The sequence below is a fragment of the Argentina silus genome (genome assembly GCF_951799395.1).
Source record: "Argentina silus genome assembly, chromosome: 11".
Taxonomy (NCBI): Eukaryota; Metazoa; Chordata; class Actinopteri; order Argentiniformes; family Argentinidae; genus Argentina; species Argentina silus.
Window position 1 is genome coordinate 2109259 of NC_139665.1, and position 22855 is coordinate 2132113.

A 22855-nucleotide genomic window follows, 5' to 3' on the forward strand; every position below is an offset into this window, starting at 1 on the left:
AAAGATTTATCGAATCTTGCTTGGGGTGAGGTCTGACATGTTTCCATTGACATGCATGTGCGCATGCATACACACACACACACATACATACACACACATGTATGCGTGTACACTGTATGACTGTGCTTAAATAAACTGTCCTTACTTTGGAGAAGGAATTTTAGAATGAGAGAGATGAGTGTTATCTCATAAACAGGCATGTTGACCATGTGCAATATTTCTAAACAAAAAAACAACAACTAAATATTGAAAATATTAAAGACCTAACACAGTATCCTTTGTCCTTGTTTTTGTTCTGGATGTGTGTGAGCGTGCGATGGCGTGGGAAGCTGAGAGGGTTTTAAGTGCGTCTGAACCGGTGGCTACTTCAAACAGCCCTCTGAGATAATGACTTTAACTGAACCAGCAACCTTTGAAGACAAAGACGCCTGATCATGAGATCACTGCCCCCATGATCCATTCACGGGATACCTTTTGTTCCTCAGCCTTGATTTTCCAAAACACTAACCCCATCACAAAGGCTGACAGGTCCAGCTGTTTGCTCAGCATGTGTGAGGAAAAACTCTGGGCCCTGTGGTTGCTTCGAGTTAGCCCAGAGTTTTTCTCAGTCATGTTAGACTCCTTAATAACACCTTTCCCTCAAGCCTCTGAGATCTCGTCCTACTGCTGCTCATTCCTTCCTTAATGAAGTGGAGGCAGATGGGAAATGAATCCTTCTCGCTCATCAGTCCAATACCCTGACTGATGCACCAGAGTGTCCGACGACTCGTCATGGTTTTTTTAAAGAATAGTCACACAATGAGTGAATGAGCAGACCACAGGTACTACCGTTTGACATCATTAGTTTTCTTCATTATTGACAACAATCATCAATACAAACAGTAACAGTCTCACCAGAACAACTATTCTCATCAGTCATACGTATTCCTCATCTCAGCATACACAAACACAAACACTCGTCACTACACTGAGTTCATTTCGAAAACTGTCCTCAAATTATTTTTTATTTTTTTGAAGTTTCCGTCTGTATGTCTCTTCCCTTTGTGTGGAAATCCTAGGTGGGGCGCCACCTCTGGTTCAACACCAGAACTACCGTTTTAACCATGTAGTTGTTTTGTTTCTTCAGCAGCGACGGAGTCGACCTGAGCAGCAGCCTCCCCGAACCTCATCTCCCAGGAGGCAGCGCAGTCTGTCAGCTCGGTGGCTCTACTGTACAGGCTCAGACAGGCAGCGGAGGGGAGGACTCGTTGAAACGGTGTCAATTCTGCCTGTCTTTCAACGATTATTGCTGTCAAAAGAGGCACAATTGAAATCCGTTTGGCTAGAAATATTGAATCCCTAGCCCCCCGCCCCGCTACCCTTGCACAGAGATATGAGCGGCAGCGGGCGGCCCAGGACCAGCTCGTTTGCTGAGCCACAAGGTGTTGCCGGAGCCGCTGCAGCATCTGGATCAGCCGCTGCCGTGGGGAGTAGCACAGGAAAGTCCGGGGTCGCTCAGGCCTCGGGGAGCAGCTCGTCCGGATGCTCGAATTTAAAGCTGGCTAGTAGGTTCTATTTTTAATGTTTGGTTCATATGGACATCAACTGGATCATGAGACACAGCTTGTAACGTGGATACAGGACGGTATTCGATGTGTTTGTTCACAAGCCAAGCCAGTTATTTGATCCTCGCTGGTTTAGCTTGTCAAGATTAGAATTAGCGACCGTTAGCTCGCTGTACTAAGCTAGGTCTAAACGTCAACGTCTAACGTACGCTTTTACACAGCGGTGCTGTCAACGTTAGCCCCATAGACAGACAACGTGTTGTTTGTGTGGTCTCAAACAGGAATCGTTTCTTGAATTAAATGTGTAGTCTGGTGTCTAGCCGGCTGACTGACAGCCTGACTAACGGCTCCACGTCCTCCAGCTGCAGCACAGGGCTGGACGAGGCGCCGGACCCGTCAGCGGCTAGCCGTGCTACCGCACCGCGCCGTAGCTAGCTAATGACCTCACGTTACTGTACAATCTGTCTGGCTTTACTGTAGTTAGCTGCAGCTAGCTTGTCATGATTTAGTTATGAACCCGTAATGAAAGGACTTGCGATCAACCGTCCTCCTAACGACGCGAACACACCCGCTACCTCGTTAGCTGTAGTCCCTCTCAATGTCAATACAGCGCTAGCTAGTTAGCTAATTGGTGTCAGTTCACTGGGTGCACTTATCTAATGCAACCTTAACTGTTTATCTAATGTCCCAATTAGGTCAATTGTGGAGACTTAACTTATCTATCTAGTGTGTCCTTGACGAGATACTAGCCGAGAAGGACCAGACTGTGCGGTGTTATATTGGCTGTTTAACAGGTGAGCACTTGGAGTAAGTGCAGCGCAACAATGACGTAACAGGCTGTACATTTTATCATCCGTTTATGATCTTGATTAGCGACTCTTTTTTTTTGCAAATGGTGTTGATATTTTACAGAGCATTTGTCAAACACATTCCTCAATAATTTGCACACTAATGTACGTGAGCCTCGTCTTAATCTCGCAGGAAATGGGCTCCACGGATTCATTTGTTGGTCATGCAAAACAGGTTAATGATGCCTAGGTTGTCTCACTCGTTGAAGCTCAGCAGTCTCTGCACAAGGCCAGTTTTGGGTCGCCTGTGAGCAGAACAGCCGTGGTGCTTCTGAAATGGAAGCGATGAACACCTGTCTGAAGAGGGAGAGTGCAGGCTCCTTGTCGGCCAATTACTGTCAGTGTAAATGAAAGGGAAATGGGCAGGATTGGGCTGTCTGTCAAGGGAGGTTGGTGGAGGTAGAAATCGGGAGGACGGCTCATTGTAATGCATGGACCGGAATGAGGAATGGCGTCAAATAGGTGTTACCTGCAGTACAATGAGCCCGTCCTCCGATTTCTACCTCCACCAGCCTCCCCTGCAGTCCCATATAGGTTTAGCCTACAAAACCTGGGAGTCACGTCCTGCCTATGTTAGGGGGAGCGTTCCACCAGACGCTGGTCTGGAGTAGGTTGTTGAAGTGAAGAGTCTCTGTTATTCCATCTGACAGCTGCATGATGCAAGACCAGGACCAGGGACTCAGGGTCAGTCCTTCTCATCATGCATACTAGGCCTGAATCGTCGTGTGTGGCAGTGGGGTAGTGGGGTGTGATATGAGCTGATAGGGGGTCATTCTTAGTGCACCACAGTGCGGTCTCTCTGTTCTCCAGTTCACCCCCCCCCCCCCACACACACACACACACACACCCTGTTAGTGTTTGAAGTGGATACAGGTGTAACAGATACGGGCCGTGACATGAGCCTATTGGATGACCACACGTCTTTTGTTCCGCAAGCCAAGTTGGTACGAATCGTCTGCCCGTAGATATGACATGTATTGGGTCATACAGTGAACAAGGATCTGCTTCGTCCAGCTAATCCTACCGCTTCATTGACGAGATGGAAGGGGGGGCACAAGAGCTGGAGAAGTTTGCTTTCATGAGGCGTTGTTCTTGTAATTGTTTGCACTTGCGACCTGTTGTTGAGAGAAGCCTATTATCATGTAACAGAAATGGGGGGAAAAAAGCAACTCCCTCACTCTTGTTTGTTTTCCACCATGATGTGAGCTTATGGATCACTTAATAAACCAACGGATTCACTTTTGCTTTTAACAACGATGTCTTTGGCGATCAAATAGTTACTCTGTCATGACTAAATACATAGTTTAATAAAGATAGTTATTCTGTCATTACTAAATCTATAGTTTAATTTGCCTTGAAACCCAGAGAACCCCGCTATGACGATGTTGTCCATCCCGCCCCTCCATAGACGGCTCATCTGTCGTTGTTTCCCAGGGGAAAGCGGGAAGGTGACGACGGTGGTGGCCACGCCCGGCCAGGGCCCCGACCGCCCGCAGGAGGTGTCCTACACGGACATCAAGGTGATCGGGAACGGGTCGTTTGGCGTGGTGTACCAGGCGCGCCTCGTCGACAGCCAGGAGATGGTCGCCATCAAGAAGGTGCTGCAGGACAAGAGGTTTAAGGTACGGCAGCCACACCTGTCCTGTCAGGTGCCGTCCTACCAGCCTTCCAGTAGGGTGGGGTCCTAGGGAGATGACATCTCTGGCTTGTGAAAATATGGGAATTTCCTACTTATTTTCCATGTTTCAATTTTTTTCTTTATTTTATATTTCAACATTTGACTTGGCATTAAATATAAACTACACAACTTGTTTACTGTAAAACAACTATATTTGGGTATTTCATTGACCATTCCGTGTCCCTTTTCTGCGTAGAATCGAGAGCTACAGATCATGCGGAAGCTGGACCATTGCAACATCGTGCGGTTACGCTACTTCTTCTACTCCAGTGGGGAGAAGGTAGGGGGCGGGTCTTCTTTACCGCCTCAACGGGGGAGGCTGGGGGAGGTAGACATCGGAGGACGGGCTCATTGTGATGCATGGAACAGAATGAGGAACGTGTTTGACACCATTCCTCATTCCATGCGTTACAATGAGCCCGTCCTCCCATGTCTACCTTCACCAGCCTCCTCTTCAGCTAATACACTGCATCTCCAAATGAAACGCTGCATATGCAACACAGTGCTCTCCCCCTCATACAAACTAACTATAACTATCAACAAGTGGCCATGTAGACCCTTGTCCATATCTCTGTCATTGTTGAGTGAATGTCAATGTTAGCGTAGCCATGTGGCTCCTACATCACGTAAGATATTGAAGAGTGAGCCATGGTGTCCTCCCACCCCTCTAGAAGGATGAGGTCTATCTCAACCTGGTGCTGGACTTTGTCCCGGAGACGGTCTACAGGGTGGCTCGGCACTTCAACAAGGCCAAAAGCATCATTCCTATCATTTACGTCAAGGTAATACTTTCGTTCTCTCTCTCTCTCTCTGTTCCGTTGAGCTTTGATTGTTTCTTTCTTCTCCAGCATCTCTGCCAAGCGCAGGATTTTTCCCCCTCTTATTTCTTTGTTTACGGTTCCTAATGGTTTACGTCAGCCATCTTGTTTCCTGCCCTCCTCAGGTGTACATGTACCAGCTGTTCCGTAGCCTGGCCTACATCCATTCCCAGGGTGTCTGTCACAGAGACATCAAACCCCAGAACCTCCTAGTGGACCCAGAGACTGCCATCCTGAAACTCTGTGACTTCGGGAGGTGTGTGTGTGTGTGTGTGTGTGTGTGTGATAACAGTTGAAATAATCAGCGGTTGACGATGTGCCCGCTGTGACTCTCTTTAACACCCTTAGACTCCTGATAACCCTTTGACCTCTGACCTGCAGTGCTAAGCAGCTGGTGCGCGGCGAGCCCAACGTGTCGTATATCTGCTCGCGGTACTACCGCGCCCCAGAGCTCATCTTCGGCGCCACTGACTACACGGCCAACATCGATATCTGGTCGGCGGGCTGCGTGCTGGCAGAGCTGCTCCTGGGACAACCCATCTTCCCCGGGGACAGTGGAGTGGACCAGCTGGTGGAGATCATCAAGGTAGGGAGGAGCAGGAGGAGCAGGAGAAGAGGAGGAGGAGGTTGGTTTACTTAGGGCTGGTGGAGGTAGAAATCGGAGGACGGGTTCGTTGTAATGCATGGAACGGACGAGCCTGTCCTCTGATGTCTACCTCCACCAGCCTCCCCTGCGTTGTGTGCTGTACTGTAACGCCTCTCTCTCCCCCCCCCCCCCAACCACAGGTTTTGGGAACCCCAACACGGGAGCAGATCCGAGAAATGAACCCCAACTACACAGAGTTCAAGTTCCCCCAGATCAAAGCTCACCCCTGGACGAAGGTACGTGGTCTCCTCCTGTCTCCATTACGCCTGGTCTTCAGACGGGGTTGAGAGGGGGAGAGGTCTGGTCTTCAGACGGGGTTGAGAGGGGGAGAGGTCTGGTCTTCAGACGGGGTTGAGAGGGGGAGACGTCTTAGTCTGGTCTTCAGGGTGAGACGTCTTAGTCTGGTTTCAGACGGGGTTGACTTAGTGTTTAAATAGAATACTGCTGATGTTTTGTTATTACCTAACGGTTTAAGAATTGGAACAGTTATTGAGCTTAATCATTCAATTCTCTGTAATGTCATATAAACCCCCCCCCCCAGGTGTTTAAGCCCCGCACCCCTCCGGAGGCCATCGCCCTGTGCTCCCGTCTGTTGGAGTATACCCCCGTCACACGCTTCTCCCCCCTGGAGGCCTGCGCCCACGCCTTCTTCGATGAGCTGCGCCAGCCCAACGCACGCCTGCCCAGCGGCCGGGAGCTGCCCCTGCTCTTCAACTTCAGCACCACGGGTCAGTCCACACACACAGGCACACACGCACACACACAGGTACGCACACACACACACACAGGTACGCACACACACACACACACACGTGTATGTACACACACGTTTGTATATACGCACACACACACACGTGTGTATGTACACACACGTTTGTATATACACACACGTACACACACACACCTGTGTGTATATACACACACACACAAAGCGGCCGAGACCTGTGCTATTGGACACGATGCTGCTAACTGTTAGCCTGTTAGCCAACAAGTGTTTGAGTGACAGCATGAGCCCTGTAGACCTGTCAGAGGTGTCTGTTGTCCTGTAAGTGGTGATGACTGTCTTCTCTTTCTCTCATCCCTCCCTCTCTCTCTCTCATCCCTCTCTCTCTCTCTCTCTCTCTCATCCCTCTCTCTCTCTCTCTCATCCCATCCCTCCAGAGCTGTCTATCCAGCCCCAGCTGAACTCCACCCTCATTCCTCCTCATGCCCGTGCACAGACGTCCGCTTCCTCTCATGGTACGCCCCCCTCCCCCTCCCCCTCCCCCTCCCCCCACATTGGATAGAATATCTAAAGCGCCCCATTTACATTGTTTGGGGAGAAACCTGCAGTCCATATAGCTAGATAGTAATGCTCTCCATGTCTCCCCCCCCCCCCTCCCTTCTTCTCCCCTCACCTGCAGATGGCACAGGGTCAGACTGCTCCTCTCAACACAGTTCAGTACCAGGATCCTTCAACAACAGCACCTGAAACACCATCACCTCAACTCAACCTCCGTTTGTCTGCCAGGCCAACCCTCCACACACACACACACACACACTCACACGCGCACACACACACACAGACACACGCACACACCAGACACACACACACACACACTCACACGCGCACACACACACACACACACACGCACACACACACACACACACACACACACACACACACACACACACACCCAGACACACACACACACGCACACACCAGACACACACACGCACACACACACACACACACACTCAGAGTACTACTGTTCTCCTTGCTGCTTGTTATTTCCCATCGATAACAAACATCCCTTTTTGTACTGTACATACATTGACCCAACCATCAGTACCATCAGAGAGGATCTTAACTGACAGAAACCTTCTATTGCATTCAGTTGAACCTAGATCAGCACTATGACCAGAGAGCTGGAGCCACACACACACACACACACACACACACACACACACACTGATTCTGATGTACACTCATTTCCTTGGCTCCCATGTGTGGCCCATCTCTCTCTCTGTCCTGTAGTTCTGCTGACGGGGGCGTCTGAAGGTTCAGTAGGTGGGGCAGGTCCTCCGTTAAATAGAGTTGTTTTTTCTTTTCTTTTTTTAAATCAAATTTTTTTTTAATGTTTATTTATTTGACTGAAGACTTTGTGACAAGTTCTGCCACCACATACAATGTAAAAGAAAAAAACAGTTTGTCTCTCGGTGTCTCTTTAGGGGTGATTTTAATGTGTTTTCCCTGTGTAGAAAAAGCCATCTCCACCCTCTCCCCGTAAAAACACTTCTGTCTGTCTGTCGTAGTCGACAACACGGCTCTGGTTGCACCATGGAGGGACAAGAGGCTCTGGATTTTATACTTTTTATTAAATGGTAATGACAAAAGACTGAACAGCTGCTTTTCTTTCTTTCTTTCTTTTTTTTTCTTTTTTTTTTTTTAACTTGTTAATGTATTTATTGTTTTTTAATTTGTTTCGGAGGAGGCACTGTGAATTTTAACATGGAAAGGGTGTAGGGATATGGGTGCCAATTCCGATTGGTAGTTGTACTTGCTGGCCATTTTCCATTGATGGAAAACATTGAGGAGGAAGTCTTAGTGTTGGTGATCAGTAGGAGAAACCGTTGTTGAAATGACATGCATACCAATGCTGATGTTTAAATATTGATTGCCGTGAATAAAAGTGGACATTTTGCGTACCGTTAAGATCCTGTATCAGTGTTGTAGCAGACTAGATCACAGGGGTCCCACGGTGGCGTCAGAAGGTAGTTCCTTTTGAGTTTGTTCAACTTAATTCTGGTTCGAGCAGAAAATATAATTAATCCCCCTTAATTTTTTGGGGATTTTGGATTTTTTTTCAAACAGCTGTCATCGGCATTGTGTAACACAGGCTTGCAGTTTGTAGTTCGTTTTCTTGTCAGTTTAATGAGTCTTGGTTGGCTATCTCTAAATTATCTTGTTGATTTTCAAGTTTTGACTTGGAGATAATTCAGAAACTGTTACCAGAATCAAACGCTAGTTAATCGGCAAATAAGTTCGCCCGCGTGGAACACAAGGCTTGTGTTAGCTATTTGAAACAAAATCCAGATGGGGGGGAAAAAAATTAAATGGAGATTTTCGTCTTGAACCAGAAGTAAGTTCCCACACTACATTTTGACGAAACCACTTGGCCTCTCTAGAGAAGAGACATGGGGCTGATCCTGTGGTTGCAGCCATGCTGACGATATCCCATGGAGAGTCAACTACAGGTTGACCTTTGAACCAGACCATAATCCAGTTATTATACTTTTGTTCTTTGGAATAGGAGTCAGGGTTGTGTGTGTGTGTGTGTGTGTGTGTGTAATCTGTTACTGGTGTAGTTTGGCTGATACTGAGTTCTTAACAGTCCTGCTGTGTGTGTGTCTGTGTGTGTGTGTGTGTGTGAGAGAGAGAGAATACATGTAAGAAGTTTAAAGGAGGGGGAGGGGGGAGTTATGGCTGAGTTGTTATGTATGATGATGTGTGTTCATGTTTATTGTACTCTCAAATCCCAAACTGCACAGTTTCAAAGCCAGTGTTGTAGGTCTAGACTGAAAGCTTCTAGTGAAAGCTTTTCTATGATATTGTACCACCTCTGCCACCCCCTGTGTGATGAACCTCATTGGCTGAATTCCTTCCCCCTAAAGTTGTCACACGTTCCCTCCTGATGGACTGAAAAGCTTTGGATCGGTGTTAGCACAGGTAGAGGAACTTTCTGCCACGTTCTCACACCGGTCTATTCCTTTTACATCCACTAGGGGGGGGCGGCTGTGCACACACTTAATGACAAGGGAATACAGTTGGACTTTAGCCCTTGCTGAATGTGTGTACGTTGATTTTAAAGAACACATCCCCCCCCCCCTTTTGATCTCAAAAGCCATCATCCTGCCCTCTCCTATGCCCCCCCCCCCTTGTTTTATTGCACACCTGTAAATATCACCAACTTTATTTTCGTCTTGTTATTTTCATTACAATGTTGTTGTTGTTGTTTTTTCTGTTATCTGTTGAAGCCGACGGTGGCCGACAGTTACGTCTCCGTCCGGCAGCCTGTAAATACTACTTTGTTTCATGTCCTGATCCAACATGTAAATACAACAACAAAACAAAAAAAGAAACACTGCTTTCCCCCTCATTCATTGACGGTCTCTCTCCCTCCTCCTCTCTCTGGCTGTGCCCCCCCCCCCCCGTCCCAGGCTCTCTCCCTCCTCCTCTCTCTCTGGCTGTGCCCCCCCCCCCGTCCCACCCACCCAGTCTCTCTCCCTCCTCCTCTCTCTGGCTCTGCCCCCCCCCCCCCCCCCCCCCGTCCCAGGCTCTCTCCCTCCTCTGTCTTTGACTATGGCCCCCTCCCCTGTCCCAGGCTCTCTCCCTCCTCCTCTCTCTCTCTCTGGCTGTGCCCCCCCCCCCACCCACCCAGTCTCTCTCCCTCCTCTGTCTTTGGCTGTGCCCCCCCCCCCCCCCCAGTCTCTCTCCCTCCTCTCTCTCTCTGTGGCCCCCTCCCTGTCCCAGTGTCTCTCCCTCCTCTGTCTTTGGCTGTGCCACCCCCCCCCCCCCCGTCCCTGGCGTTCTGTATCTTGCCACTCTAAGACTCCTCTCTCTCTCTCTGTTTTCTCTTTCATGTTCCATCGAGGGGTATTTAGTCATGATGTCAGATGTTCCAGCATTCATGTACTGTAGCACACGTGTACAAAAGACACACGTGGCATTGATGTTTTAAAGAGAGTGTGTTGTCTGACATGCGGGGACATTGTTTGGACATATCAGGATATTTTCTTTTCCGACACCGTTGTGCTGGGTGTTCTTTTACCTGTGGTACACTTCCACCTGAACACTCTGCCTGGGATGTTTGTGTTTTGACCTCTGTCAGATCCTGTACTGTACTGACATCTGATACCGAAACATGACCATGAAGGCACTTTGGACAAACCCTCATTTGAGATGCATGTGTGTGTACAGCTGTGTTCAGACCAGACAATATGGAGCCGATCTCCTGTTGATGTTGACTGACGCTAACCTCTACATGAGCAGATCTCAGATTAGGATTCCTGCCTCTGTGGCCCTGTGTTTCTGACTGCCATTCAGTCTAGGCTGTGTCCTTGTTCACCTGTGAATCTGAGGAGAGCTGTGTTCAGGTGTGAATCTGAGGAGAGCTGTGTTCAGGTGTGAATCTGAGGAGAGCTGTGTTCAGGTGTGAATCTGAGGAGAGCTTGTTCAGGTGTGTGTTCAGGTGTGTATCTGAGGAGAGCTGTGTTCAGGTGTGAATCTGAGGAGAGCTGTGTTCAGGTGTGAATCTGAGGAGAGCTGTGTTCAGGTGTGTGTTCAGGTGTGAATCTGAGGAGAGCTGTGTTCAGGTGTGTGTTCAGGTGTGAATCTGAGGAGAGCTGCGTTCAGGTGTGAATCTGAGGAGAGCTGTGTTCAGGTGTGTATCTGAGGAGAGCTTGTTCAGGTGTGTGTTCAGGTGTGTATCTGAGGAGAGCTGCGTTCAGGCGTGTGTGACCGTGCCATGCGGTTGGCAGCCAGAGGAGCATGTTACCTGGTGTAAATGTGAAGGGTAGACCTGCGTGCCATGATGGCGATATGGGGGAGGGGGGTGGGGGGGCGTTAGGGGGGCAGCACAGCCAGCCTCCTCCTCCTCCTCCTCCTCCCCCACCTTACCTAAGCCCACTTGTCAATCAGTCTGGCTGCTACTCTCAAAATGGCTGCCATGGACAAAATACAGCGACAGCAGGATGAGCCAGTTCTCAATCTCCCCCCTCCCCCCCTCATTCTCCCCCCCTCCTCCCGTGTGTGGCTGTGAGAGAGAGAGTCCTGATGTACCTGGCTGCAGACTTCAGAACTGAATCCAAGTAGTGTACCGCAGCCCCCCCACCCCCCCCTCCAGATGTGTATAGCAACCCCCAAGTGAGGTCACTTTAGACTTTTTATTTTGAGGGATACATTTATCTGTCATTTGATTCCAGAAGCTGTTTCTGTTGTCATCCCCGTCAGGTGGTGTTGGATGATGGAGGGATGAGAGTGAAGGAGGGAGAGGAAAAAAACCCATGTCTTTGTCTGTATGATATGAGCTCATTTAAATAAAATGTTGAAACTGCTGTGAACTGCTGTGTGCATCGTTACTGTGTTAAGATGGACGTGCCCATAATTGGGCCCAAATTCTGTTTTAATTTGATTATTGATTACTTTATCTCCTTGTTTTGTGTAGCATGTTATTCTGAACTATGATCTGAGCATACCCACACAAAACCTCAAGGTGTTACCTATCAAATGGCAACCTGCTTTTGCATCTGATCATCATATTTCTAATGTTATAAGCAGTTTAGCTTGGGTCTGGTTTTTTGGCGGAAATTAGTCAAATAGGGCATGAAGCTTAAAAGGTTAACGCTCATGTTCACCTGTTGGTCATCTCCGATACAGATGCCCCGAATGAAGAGACGGACATCAAGACGTACATGTGGCAGTGAGGTCACAGATTATCTGTTCACATAAATCATTTAGCATGAAAGGGACAGATGGAGAACAAAAAGAAAGTCAAATGTACAACATAGAACATGTGTTTACATCAGATGAGCGTTCTGTGTCACAAAACATTTCAATAGCATTTCCACACTAGTGTCTTACTTCTATCTAGAGTTGAGAGTGAATACACAATGAAAGCTTTCTGTGAAGCCCAAAGAATTTGTCCATTTTGAATATTCACTTGGGTAACATGAGGGAGTTGTGAAATCACTGAAGGGAAAGGCTTTTCGTCTCAGATCACACTTCACACTTTCACTTTGAAACGCAACTTGGAATCTCTCACGATTGGTGAGTATTCCGCGCTGTGCCCAACCAATAGAAAAGAGTTTTACTAAGATGCCCCGTTTTGACCAACATTGGGCCTCATGCAGGAAGCGATATACGAACAAATTTCCTCTTGTTTTTGTTCGTGTCCACGATTTGTTCTTATTTTGTTAGTACCCATTGATTTCTGTGATTCACCAATGTTTTCTTATTTTTGCTCTTCTCTTAGGTAAGAGAACATTTTACGAGTGGTCGAGAGCACTCTTACCAAGATAAGAAAAAACATCTCGTTTTCACAGTCCACAAATTGTTTGTCCAACTCATAAGACTCATAAGTTTTAAATTTGAAGAACATAAAAAAACGCATGAATATCATATAATGTACATGGTCATATGTTTTAGAGTAATTATAATGATTGGATTATTAAATTCGTGGGCTAAAGAAATACTATTGGTCCATTGGTCCCATTTAAGACAATAAAAACCCTTGGATGATATTGCGTGCGTTCAGCTCCTGAATGGCTTCCATACTGCTCTTAGATGCTTTGGCCATCCAGGCCTTACGCAGAGAACGCGTTTTTAGAGGTCGCACAGATCTATTTGATGAGACGGGTGAATGGCTGCAGAGCCGTTTCAGATTGCCAAGAGCACTGCTTTTAGATGTGTGCAACAGTCTGGAGGCTCCACACCCGCCGGTCAAATCCCGCGGCTCCACACCTGCCCTTATATAGCGTTTAGGGGGCGTTACCTATTCTCATAACAACCGGTCGGCCACGCGTCTCCGGTGTGTGATCCAGTGGGCTTCATCATTCAGCACACCTGGTAAGAACACGTTTGGATGGTTATGAACATTTGGTGCATCTGGAGTTCACTTCTCTTGTTTTTTCTCTTAACAGAAAATTAGGAGAAAATATAAGAGACATTTAAGAGAATGCGGCTGCATGAGGGCCATTGTGTAGTTTAGAAGTAAGTATAGCCTATATACACTTTTTCGAAATGTGATGTTAAGGACAACCGACACGTACAGTCGGTACTCTTGCGCCTACGGGTCCACCGGGAAGTACCGGTAGCATAGATACTTGGACCGGGCGGAGCGGACATTGTACCGTCGAAAGCAGCGAGCGGAACGGTGTCGAGTACTTGGGACAGCCCCGCAGGGAGGCAATAAGTTGAACGCGTCAAAGAGGGTGTCCTGGGTTCTCTTTAAACATGTGGAGGTCAGCCTAGGCACACGGTACTCAATTATCCGTCTATATCACCCTATCTGGTCTACTATGTTTTAAAATAACAACCCTAACCCTAATCTAGATTTGGGATATTGCAAATTGGGACATGCCAATTCAGCCTGCCTTGATAAAAAGGAATCTAACAGCAATAGGCCTATCTTAAACATAATAAAGGCAATGTGAAACCATCTAAAAATGCATTTGAATGTAATTACACCGCATACAACCATATGTTGTTGTCGGGATGGAACCACTGGAGAAAACACAAGTTGTGAGGTTGTGTCTAACCGCCAAGGGGCGCCATTGCTCTAGATTTGAATGTGTCTCAGAATATGGCAGGAAACATCTTGTATACCTAAATTAATTTATTAATGTAGTTCTTAAAAAGAAGTAAGACTGTACTACTTTACGACATACAAATACAATGAGGTTACAGATCAGTTGTGTTCTCCAAGTATTTTCTTACTGAACATGATTTGATAATATTTCCGGTGTTACTCGATGTGATTCGACATGACTGCATACAGCTGGATGTGTAACACCGCGGATAGAGAACTGTAACATATTTTCTATGTACGAGTCATATTTCACACTGCCAAAGAGTAGTGCCATTGTTAGGAGTGAAGTGCATGGTCTGGCAAAAAGAAAAAAAAAGACGTTTCTATTCCGTCCGAGGTGGGAAGCGAACTGAAAACCTTCTCGCGGCGGACCGTGTACTTAACCATTACTCTATCGCTCCTCCACAAATACGTTTTTTATTGTTTGGAAGTGTGAAATATGACTTGTACACACAAATGATGTTACAGTTCGAGTGCATTCTGTATGTCGAATCAGGGTCACCAGTTAATATTGTAGCGAACGGCGGGGAGAGCAGCTTGTCCTAAGCGGGTATCGAACTCACGACCTTTCGCTTCCAAACCGGCCGCGCTAGCTACAACACCAAGAGCTGCTAACGGGCCTTACACAGGGTCGTTACTCTATGGTCACATCGAGTATTGTAACACCGGGGCTAAGGCTAGAATTAGGATTAAGCTATGCCTAGACGTTTGATTTAAATGGTACACACACAATAACAGTATACAGGTCAGTTCAATTAATTGATTTTCGCCCACCTACGGACTCAAGGGTTGGGGTTAGGGTTAGTACAGGGAGGGTTAGGGTTAGTACAGGGAGGGTAGTGGGGGGTGGTACAGTGGTGTGGTTGTTATTGTCATATTGTTATTATATGCATCTTTTCTTACCCTGGCTTCAAACTATTTTCATCCACAAGGTGATCAAAATCGCTGCCATTGAACTGAGGTTTCACAGATGTGTTTTGAACATGAATACAGTGTCTTAGATCCAGGCGAGGCCGGTGGAGGTAGAAATCGGAGGACGAGCTTATTGTAACGCATGGAACGGAATGAGGAATAGTATCAAACACGTGTCAGATTCAGATAGGTAGTGTCACGCTCACACACACTCAATCACAGGAACCCAAATGGTGTAGCATATGTCAGTGTGAAGCGGGTCCCTGGCCAACAGTTAGTGAACGGCCATCTGTTTTGGCATCAGTCACCCCACGCTCACACAGTCCAAGGAGAGGAGAGGAGAGGAGAGGAGAGGAGAGGAGAGGAGAGGAGAGGAGAGGAGAGGAGAGGAGAGAAGGTCACTGTTTCACACCCAGTGACCCCTCTCAGAGGAAAGCCTTATGTGGTGTGAGTCCCAGTATGTCAGCCTTCCAGCATTATCCATCACCAGGCATTCAATGTGATGGGCAAGGAGAGCTGACAGCAAGCTGTATGTGTGCCAGCCTAACTCTGTATGTGTGTGTGTGTGTGTGTGTGTGTGTGTGTGTGTGTGTGTGTGTGTATTCCTCTCCCCCCTCAGGTATGGATGATGACTCCTCTCTCTACTTGTGCTCCACCTGCTGCCAGATCTTCACCTCCCTGGAGGTTGTGATCTCCCATCAGCTTACCTGCCAACCTGCTACGGAGGAGGAGACAGCGCCCCCTTCACCACCGGCTGAGGTACTACACCTAAAGAGGAACACTAAACTTCAACTCATTTAAAGAAGTTTGCATGTGAAACCGCCTCCGTATCTGTTTAACACTCATTATGTAGGGACAAAAATACAAACCGAAAATTTATGTATTTTAATAGTTTTTTGCTGAAAGTGACGTTGAGCCGTTCCCTCCGGTGTTCCTCACTAAGTCAGTCTGTGTGGAATGTTCCTCCACAGAGTGGTGAACCAGTTCTTCAGTCTCAGGATGGAGGTCCTCAGAGCCAACCCAGGCCTTCAACCCAGACCCCCCCCATCATCAGCCTCCAGACCCCCGCCCTGCCCCCCAGCCTGCGGGACACAGCCACCGGAGACCAGGTCGGCCATCTTGGCTCCTCTCCGGGCAGCCATCTTGGCTCCACTCTGTTTCTGCCCAACGCTTCTCAGAGCCAGAATCAAAGTCGGACAGAGAACCAGACCAGCCCGGTCCCGCTCATCCGGTACCAGTGTAGGGGGTGTGGGGTTCTGTTTGGGACTCTGGGGCTGTGGCAGGCGCACAGCAAGCTGGGTCACTGTGGCACATCGGCCGGGTCGGAACTGGGTCTAGGGGAGGGGGCCGGGGGAGGGGAGGGCTTAGTGGGCCGGGACGTGGACAGGACATGTCTGTCTGAGACGGGAGAAGGGAGAGAGAGAGGGATGGAGGCGGGAGAAGGGGGAGAGAGAGGGATGGAGACAGGAGAAGGGAGAGAGAGAGGGATGGAGACGGGAGAAGGGGGAGAGAGAGGGATGGAGACGGGAGAAGGGGGAGAGAGAGGGATGGAGGCGGGAGAAGGGGGAGAGAGAGGGATGGAGATGGGAGAAGGGGGAGAGAGAGGGATGGAGGCGGGAGAAGGGGGAGAGAGAGGGATGGAGGCGGGAGAAGGGGGAGAGAGAGGGATGGAGGCGGGAGAAGGGGGAGAGAGAGGGATGGAGGCGGGAGAAGGGGGAGAGAGAGGGATGGAGACAGGAGAAGGGAGAGAGAGAGGGATGGAGGCGGGAGAAGGGGGAGAGAGAGGGATGGAGACAGGAGAAGGGAGAGAGAGAGGGATGGAGGCGGGAGAAGGGGGAGAGAGAGGGATGGAGACGGGAGAAGGGGGAGAGAGAGGGATGGAGGCGGGAGAAGGGGGAGAGAGAGGGATGGAGGCGGGAGAAGGGGGAGAGAGAGGGATGGAGACGGGAGAAGGGGGAGAGAGAGGGATGGAGGCGGGAGAAGGGGGAGAGAGAGGGATGGAGGCGGGAGAAGGGGGAGAGAGAGGGATGGAGGCGGGAGAAGGGGGAGAGAGAGGGATGGAGGCGGGAGAAGGGGGAGAGAGAGGGATGGAGACAGGAGAAGGGGGAGAGAGAGGGATGGAGGCGGGAGAAGGGGGAGAGAGAGGGATGGAGGCGGGAGAAGGGGGAGAGAGAGGGATGGAGGCGGGAGAAGGGGGAGAGAGAGGGATGGAGACGGGAGAAGGGGGAGAGATGGAAGTGGCAGGCACAGACAGGAGGGATTGTCAGGTGACGAAACAGGAAGAAGAGGAGGAGGATGTGAAAATGGAAGAGCCCCAGAACAGCACCTACCTAGATGGAGAGAGAGAAGGAGTGATGGATGACGGAGGAGGGGTGGAAGGAGAGGCTAACCAATCAGAAACCCTCTCTCTCCAGTCCGACTACAACTCCCAAAGTCCCCTCCCCAACACGCCCATGTCTAGCCACTCTGGGGGTTGTAGTTCTTCTAACCCAGCGTCCTCCGCCCCGGGCCAGGCTTTCTTCTGTGTGTGCTGCGGGTCGGGCTTCAGCTCAGACATGGACTTGGTCGCCCACCGCAGGTCCAGCCATGGCCTGAGGGAGGCGCTGCACCGCTGTGAGATGTGTGGAGAGAGCTTCATGAACACCACCCAGTTCCTCTACCACCGGCGGCAGCACCGGGCCCAGGAGTTCCAGGGGGGGCAGGGGGTCCAGGGGGGTAAGGGGATCCAGGGGGAGTCACAGGGGTCCCTACCCACGGCCGAGGCCAGTGCGACCAGGCTGGGTCTGTGGAAGAGGATCAGAGGTGGGTGGAGGCTTTGGGGGATTGAGCAGGGGAGGCTGGCAGAGGTGGAAATCGGAGGACAGGCTCATTGTAATGCATGGAACGGAATCAGGAATGTGTTTGATACCACTCCTCATTCCGTTCCATGTGTTAAAATGAGCCCGTCCTCTGATTTCTACCTCCGCCGGCCTCCCCTGATATTGAGGAATGGTTAGGCTGTCCACTGACTGGTCGACCTGTAGAACTAGTGTCCTTCCAAGAGTTTCTTGTTACCGTTCTATTACCGTTCTATTACCGTTCTATTACCATTATAATGGAGAGAGTCTGTCTCGTAGTGCTCAACGTCGTATTATACGACAGTGGATTTGACAGATGGGAGAAAGCAGACAAAACAGCATTTGTAATCCGTGTGTGTTGTCTTGTTAAATGAACTGTGAATCTGTATGAATATGTTTGATATTCATGTCATTTTATTGCAGAAAAGACGACAACAGCAGCGAACGACAGGAAGGAGAACGCCTCACTGGCGCCACAATCGTCCCTCTCCGCCCCTCGCCCCCCTCCCCTCCCTCGCCCCCCTCCCCTCCCTCCCCCATCCCAAAACACACCCTCCTCTTCCTCCTCCTCCTCCTCCTCCTCCACCATCCCTGATTCCTCCTCCTCTGGGCCGGCCCAGGCAGCGTGTAGCCCCTCCCCCAGCCCAGGCCCAGACTCCGCCCCTCTGGAGCCCTGTCCTATCTGTGGGCGTGTCTTCAAGCGGCGTAGCCACCTCCGTAGCCACGCCCAGTCCCACTCTGACCTGCACCCCCACCAATGTGACCTTTGCCCCCGGGCCTTCGCCTACAACAGCAACCTCCGCCGCCACCGCCTCACCCACGCCCCCCGGGACCCCCCCCAGGGTGGGGAGAGGGAGAGCCGGGGGGGGGAGGAGAGAGGGGAGGAGACAGGGGGGGAGGGGGAGGCCTCAGAAGGGAGGTACCCCTGTCCTGACCGCCCAATCAGATGTCAGACACATTCTCAACTGCTGGTTCACAGGTACGATTGATTGATTGATCCAACAGGTTCATTGGAATGCACGGAACGGAATGAGGAATGATACCATTCCTCATTCCGTTCCATGCGTTACAATGAGCCTGTCCTCTGATTTCTACCTTCACAAGCCTCCCCTGAGGTGGATGCTTTACCAGTCTGAGTCCGACCCATTCTGCCTGGTGCCGATTCACCACACCTGCAATGGTCATACAGGACCGCCTTGGTTGATGTGTTACATTTAAAAAATAATCTGGGATTACAGTTTTACATTCATATGACCTTTGACTTTACTCACCGTAAAGCCCAGACTCAAGTTCCTTATTGCTTTTACACGGAAACGGAAACAAAACCGAGAATCGTGACAGGAAAACAGCCTCTTAAGTATTTCTGTTGTGATGGATTGCGGTGTTTTCTGGCCTGCATTCAGAAATATAGTTCTCAAAACAACCACTGTTGTCAAGGTAACGTGTGAACCAGCTTGAGGTGTTCATCCCCGGGTTATTACCGGAAGGTGAACAGGCTATATCTGTAACAGTAAACAGGGGAACGTGTCACAGCTGTTACTTTATCAGGGGATAAAGCAGGGCCTCTCGGCCAATCACAGTGCTTGTTGTGATCAACCCGTTGTATAACCAGAACACAGGGCATATGTTACATATGTTATACTGCAGCCCTGCGCTGGGAACAGGACAGTCTGCTTTCATCACCCCTCCTCTCTTCTGTCTTCTTTACCTCCTCTCTTCTGTCTTCTTCACCTCCTCTCTTCTGTCTTCTTCCCTCCCTCTCTTCTGTCTTCTTCTCTCCCTCTCTTCTCTCTTCTCTCTTCTTCACCCTCTCTGTGTGTGTGTGTGTGTGTGTGTGTGTGTGTGTGTGTGTGTGTGTGTGTGTGTGTGTGTGTGTGTGTGTGTGTGTGTGTGTGTGTGTGTGTGTGTGTGTGTGTGTGTGTGTCCAGGTCCCCTCCCGCTGGGTCTCTGTTCTCCTGCTCCGTGTGTGAACAGGGTTTCCTCCACAAGAGCCAGCTGCTCCAGCATGCCCTCACACACCAAGGTTAGACGCCACGTGTGTGTGTGTCATTACTACACTTGGCTGTGTGTGTGTACTTTCTTCACAACGACCACCTCTGCTAGGTGAATGTGAGCTGTAGTTTGATGTCTTCATCATCTTCATCATGTCTTCATCATCCCCTTCACTAGCAGTTACTTGGTTGCTTGTGCTCACTTCCTGCTCCAACATTGTCAAGACTGTGGCGTTCCCGTCTCCTAGGTAACGGGCTGACATCACGTCCCCATGGCCTCGTCCAATCCTCATTGGACGGCCACCTGCCACTCTGCACGGAAAAGGCGGATCCAGGCCAGGGTGATCGTCTGATTGGTCGGGGGAGGAGGCGGGGAAGGGGCGCGGGGGGGGTCCGGGGGTGTGAGGTGTGTGGCCACCGCTGTGTCACCCAGGAGGGGCTGGACCTCCACAGACTGTCTCACTCCGGCCGGACCCCCCTGTGCTGCCCTCTGTCCCCCTGCAGGGGGCGCTACACCTCCCCCCAGGCCCTGCAGCAGCACCTCCTCGCCCACCACCCAGCGCCCGGGGTCCCCCTGGGGTCAGCCGCCGCCCACCTCCCCAAGCCACGCCTTTTCCACTGCCAGCACTGTGGCAAGGACTTCACCACAGGCTCCTCCCTCAGCGTCCACCTCCGGGTCCACACCGGGGAGAGGCCCTTCCAGGTCAGAGGTCACGCCTCAGGGTCAGAGGTCACCGGAGTGGGGGAGGCCGGCGGAGGTAGAAATCGGAGGACGGGGCTCATTGTAATGCATGGAAACGGAATGAGGAATGGGTATCGAATAGGATACCGTTCCTCATTCCGTTCCATGCGTTACAATGAGCCCCGTCTACCTCCACCAGCCTCCCCTGGTCTACGTGGTGGAGAACAGGTGGTTGTACTGGAGATGTAGAGAGAGGAGGAGTGGGGTCAGACCAGGCTAGGGAACAGAGGATGAATCTTAGCAGCTCATTAGTGTATTAATCTGGGACACTGCAGGCAGCATCAAACGCCTTCTAAGACCACTGAAGTCTTGTGTTTCTATCCAATAGCAGAGTTTTCACTAAACCTGTTTAAAGTTCTTACAGTGCTTATAATTAACACTGCCTCTTCCCCTCCCCCCCCCCCCCCCCCCCAGTGCTCCCACTGTGGGAAGCGTTTCCGTCAGATCCCTCACCTACGGGACCACGAGCGCCTCCATGGCGGCGAGCGTCCATTCTCCTGCTCCGTCTGCGGGAAGAGCTTCATGCTGGCCGCCCGGCTGGGCGAGCACGCCCGCACCCACAGCGGCGCCAAGCCCTACCCCTGCCCCCGCTGCCACCGCGCCTTCCGCTCCCTCTCCAACCTGGGCAAGCACCGCAAGACCCACCGCTGCTGCAGTACCGCCTCCACGCCCCCGGGGGGCGCCGTCCAGCAGGTGGGGGATCCCTCTACGGAGGGACGGTCGGCTGTACGCACCATCCTATTGGTCCACGCCCCGGCGGCGGTGGTCACCGAGGGAACGACGACCTCCAATTCCTCAGAAACAACGCTGGGGTTTCTACACCCGTCTGTTGCCATGGGAGATGGACAGGCGGCGGGGGCAACGGTTCCCGTCATGCAGCATTCCTACGAGGTCATCGTGGAGCAGCAGGGAGAGTAGAGAAACCCACATGGAACTCGGCCTTGGAGGCTGGTTCTGGTTATTTCCCACTCTGGAGTTTCCGACAGCTGCTGAACGCACCATCACTCAACAGTGCCCTCACCTTTCATTCACCTTCCTCTAGTATCCCCCCACCAGGGGGGGCTCAGGGAGACGGGCGCGTCGTTCTCCTCAGGCCCCGTGTCACAGCTCCGTGCAATGCAGAGGCAGTCGTGATGATGAGACATACGTACTGACGGCCTCCACCGCTGAGCCCCCCCACCCCCTCGCGTAGCGGGGTAACAGCTGATACCACGCCACGCTTCTGAATACCCTACGCTGTTACCCCGCCATGCTTCTGACATGTCGAAGATCACGGTGAGGGGCATCCCAGGTTCACGGCAGACATAGCGCTTCAACCAGAAGGCCATGTACTTCTTCTTCTCCTGCAACATCCGCACATCCTTCACATGCAGTTTAACCCTGAACCAGACTGGGAATACAACAGACTATTATCGAGAGATAATGATTTCTTAGGGATAGTTCACTTTTTTTACACCTTACAGTCTGATGGTTCCTTAACCTGAAAGTAGTTCATAGGCCAGAAGAAACTGTAATCCATAGTTCAGAGGAGGTGATTTGGCCACAAATATTTAACTTTGTCTTATCTGACGTGGGTGTAAAAGGTGAACTATCGCTTTAAGAGGACCATCCAGATTGTCAGTGAGAGCATTTGTCTTGAAAATAGAACATTCAGAAAACCTACACAGCTTGTTGCCCTCTTTATCGTAGCCATGGAGATAGTGCATGCCAGACTCAAATAGAGACTTCTGAACAGAGGTTTCGTCAATGTCTGGAAGAGGAGACAGTCATAAATTAATCAAACCAGAGAATCAATACTCACTAAAACTAAGGTGAGGCCAACAATCCCAAAACAAAAGGTTTGTTAGTGTGTGTGTGTGTGTGTATGTGTGTGTATGTGGACCTCTATTACATCTGCTTTAACCAAACAGAGGCTTCTCTGTTTTGACCATAACAATTGCTAACATTGTGGACCAGAGTTGGCCGTTAGCCTTGCACCCAGTGTGAGAAACATGTCACCATTAGAAAACAATACATATCAATATCTTACTGACTTGTCTTTCCTGTCATATCTATTTTCCAAGTCATTTAAGAAACAACAACATTCAGTAATGTATGCCTACATGTATGTAATGAAAACAATCAGCCTATCAGCAGGTCAAACCCGTTTTGATGATTTCTGGGAAATAACATTTGAACTGTAAACCATGATGCATTTTGCATCAATAAACAAATATAAATCTCAAACTCACTCTAAAACCACCGTTTATATCCTTAAAATAATGAATTTGGTTCCACGCTACGCTTCCTGTTTTCTTCCCGTCAGGTCAGTTGCCCTTTGTCAATACAACGGTTTTTGTTATTCAACTACATTATAATAGAGTAACTCTTTCTACGCGACTGTGGTTGTTTTATTGACCTGCTCCGCATCCAGAATATCACCTCAGCGCACCTGTGAGGTATTGTATGTATGTACAGTAAGTCTCCACCAGGGGGCAGAACACACACGTTA

General features: G+C 50.0%; 2 protein-coding genes and 1 long non-coding RNA gene across 3 annotated transcripts; all 3 read left to right on the forward strand.

The window, feature by feature from the left end:
• The first annotated feature begins 1236 nt into the window (after positions 1-1236).
• On the forward strand, positions 1237-9720 carry gsk3aa (glycogen synthase kinase 3 alpha a). The gene is made up of 10 exons (XM_083680876.1): positions 1237-1544; positions 3827-4014; positions 4267-4350; positions 4742-4852; positions 5014-5144; positions 5270-5474; positions 5675-5770; positions 6076-6262; positions 6696-6773; positions 6938-9720. Exons 1-10 carry the CDS (start codon positions 1373-1375, stop codon positions 7003-7005), a joined length of 1320 nt encoding a protein of 439 aa, XP_083537002.1. The 5' UTR covers positions 1237-1372; the 3' UTR covers positions 7006-9720.
• Positions 9721-10119: 399 nt separating this feature from the next.
• On the forward strand, positions 10120-11629 carry LOC310811921. Its single transcript, XR_014554490.1, has 2 exons — positions 10120-10889; positions 10930-11629. It is a non-coding gene; the product is annotated as an uncharacterized lncRNA (long non-coding RNA).
• A 3786-nt stretch (positions 11630-15415) lies between these two features.
• LOC310812114 (uncharacterized protein) lies at positions 15416-22659 on the forward strand (the record flags this gene model as incomplete). Its single annotated transcript, XM_083680535.1, has 7 exons — positions 15416-15553; positions 15766-16161; positions 17074-17596; positions 18055-18112; positions 18333-18474; positions 19966-20325; positions 20779-22659. The coding sequence occupies 7 exons, from the start codon at positions 15416-15418 to the stop codon at positions 21280-21282; spliced, it is 2121 nt and encodes a 706-aa protein (XP_083536661.1). The 3' UTR covers positions 21283-22659.
• Between the last annotated feature and the right edge of the window lie 196 nt (positions 22660-22855).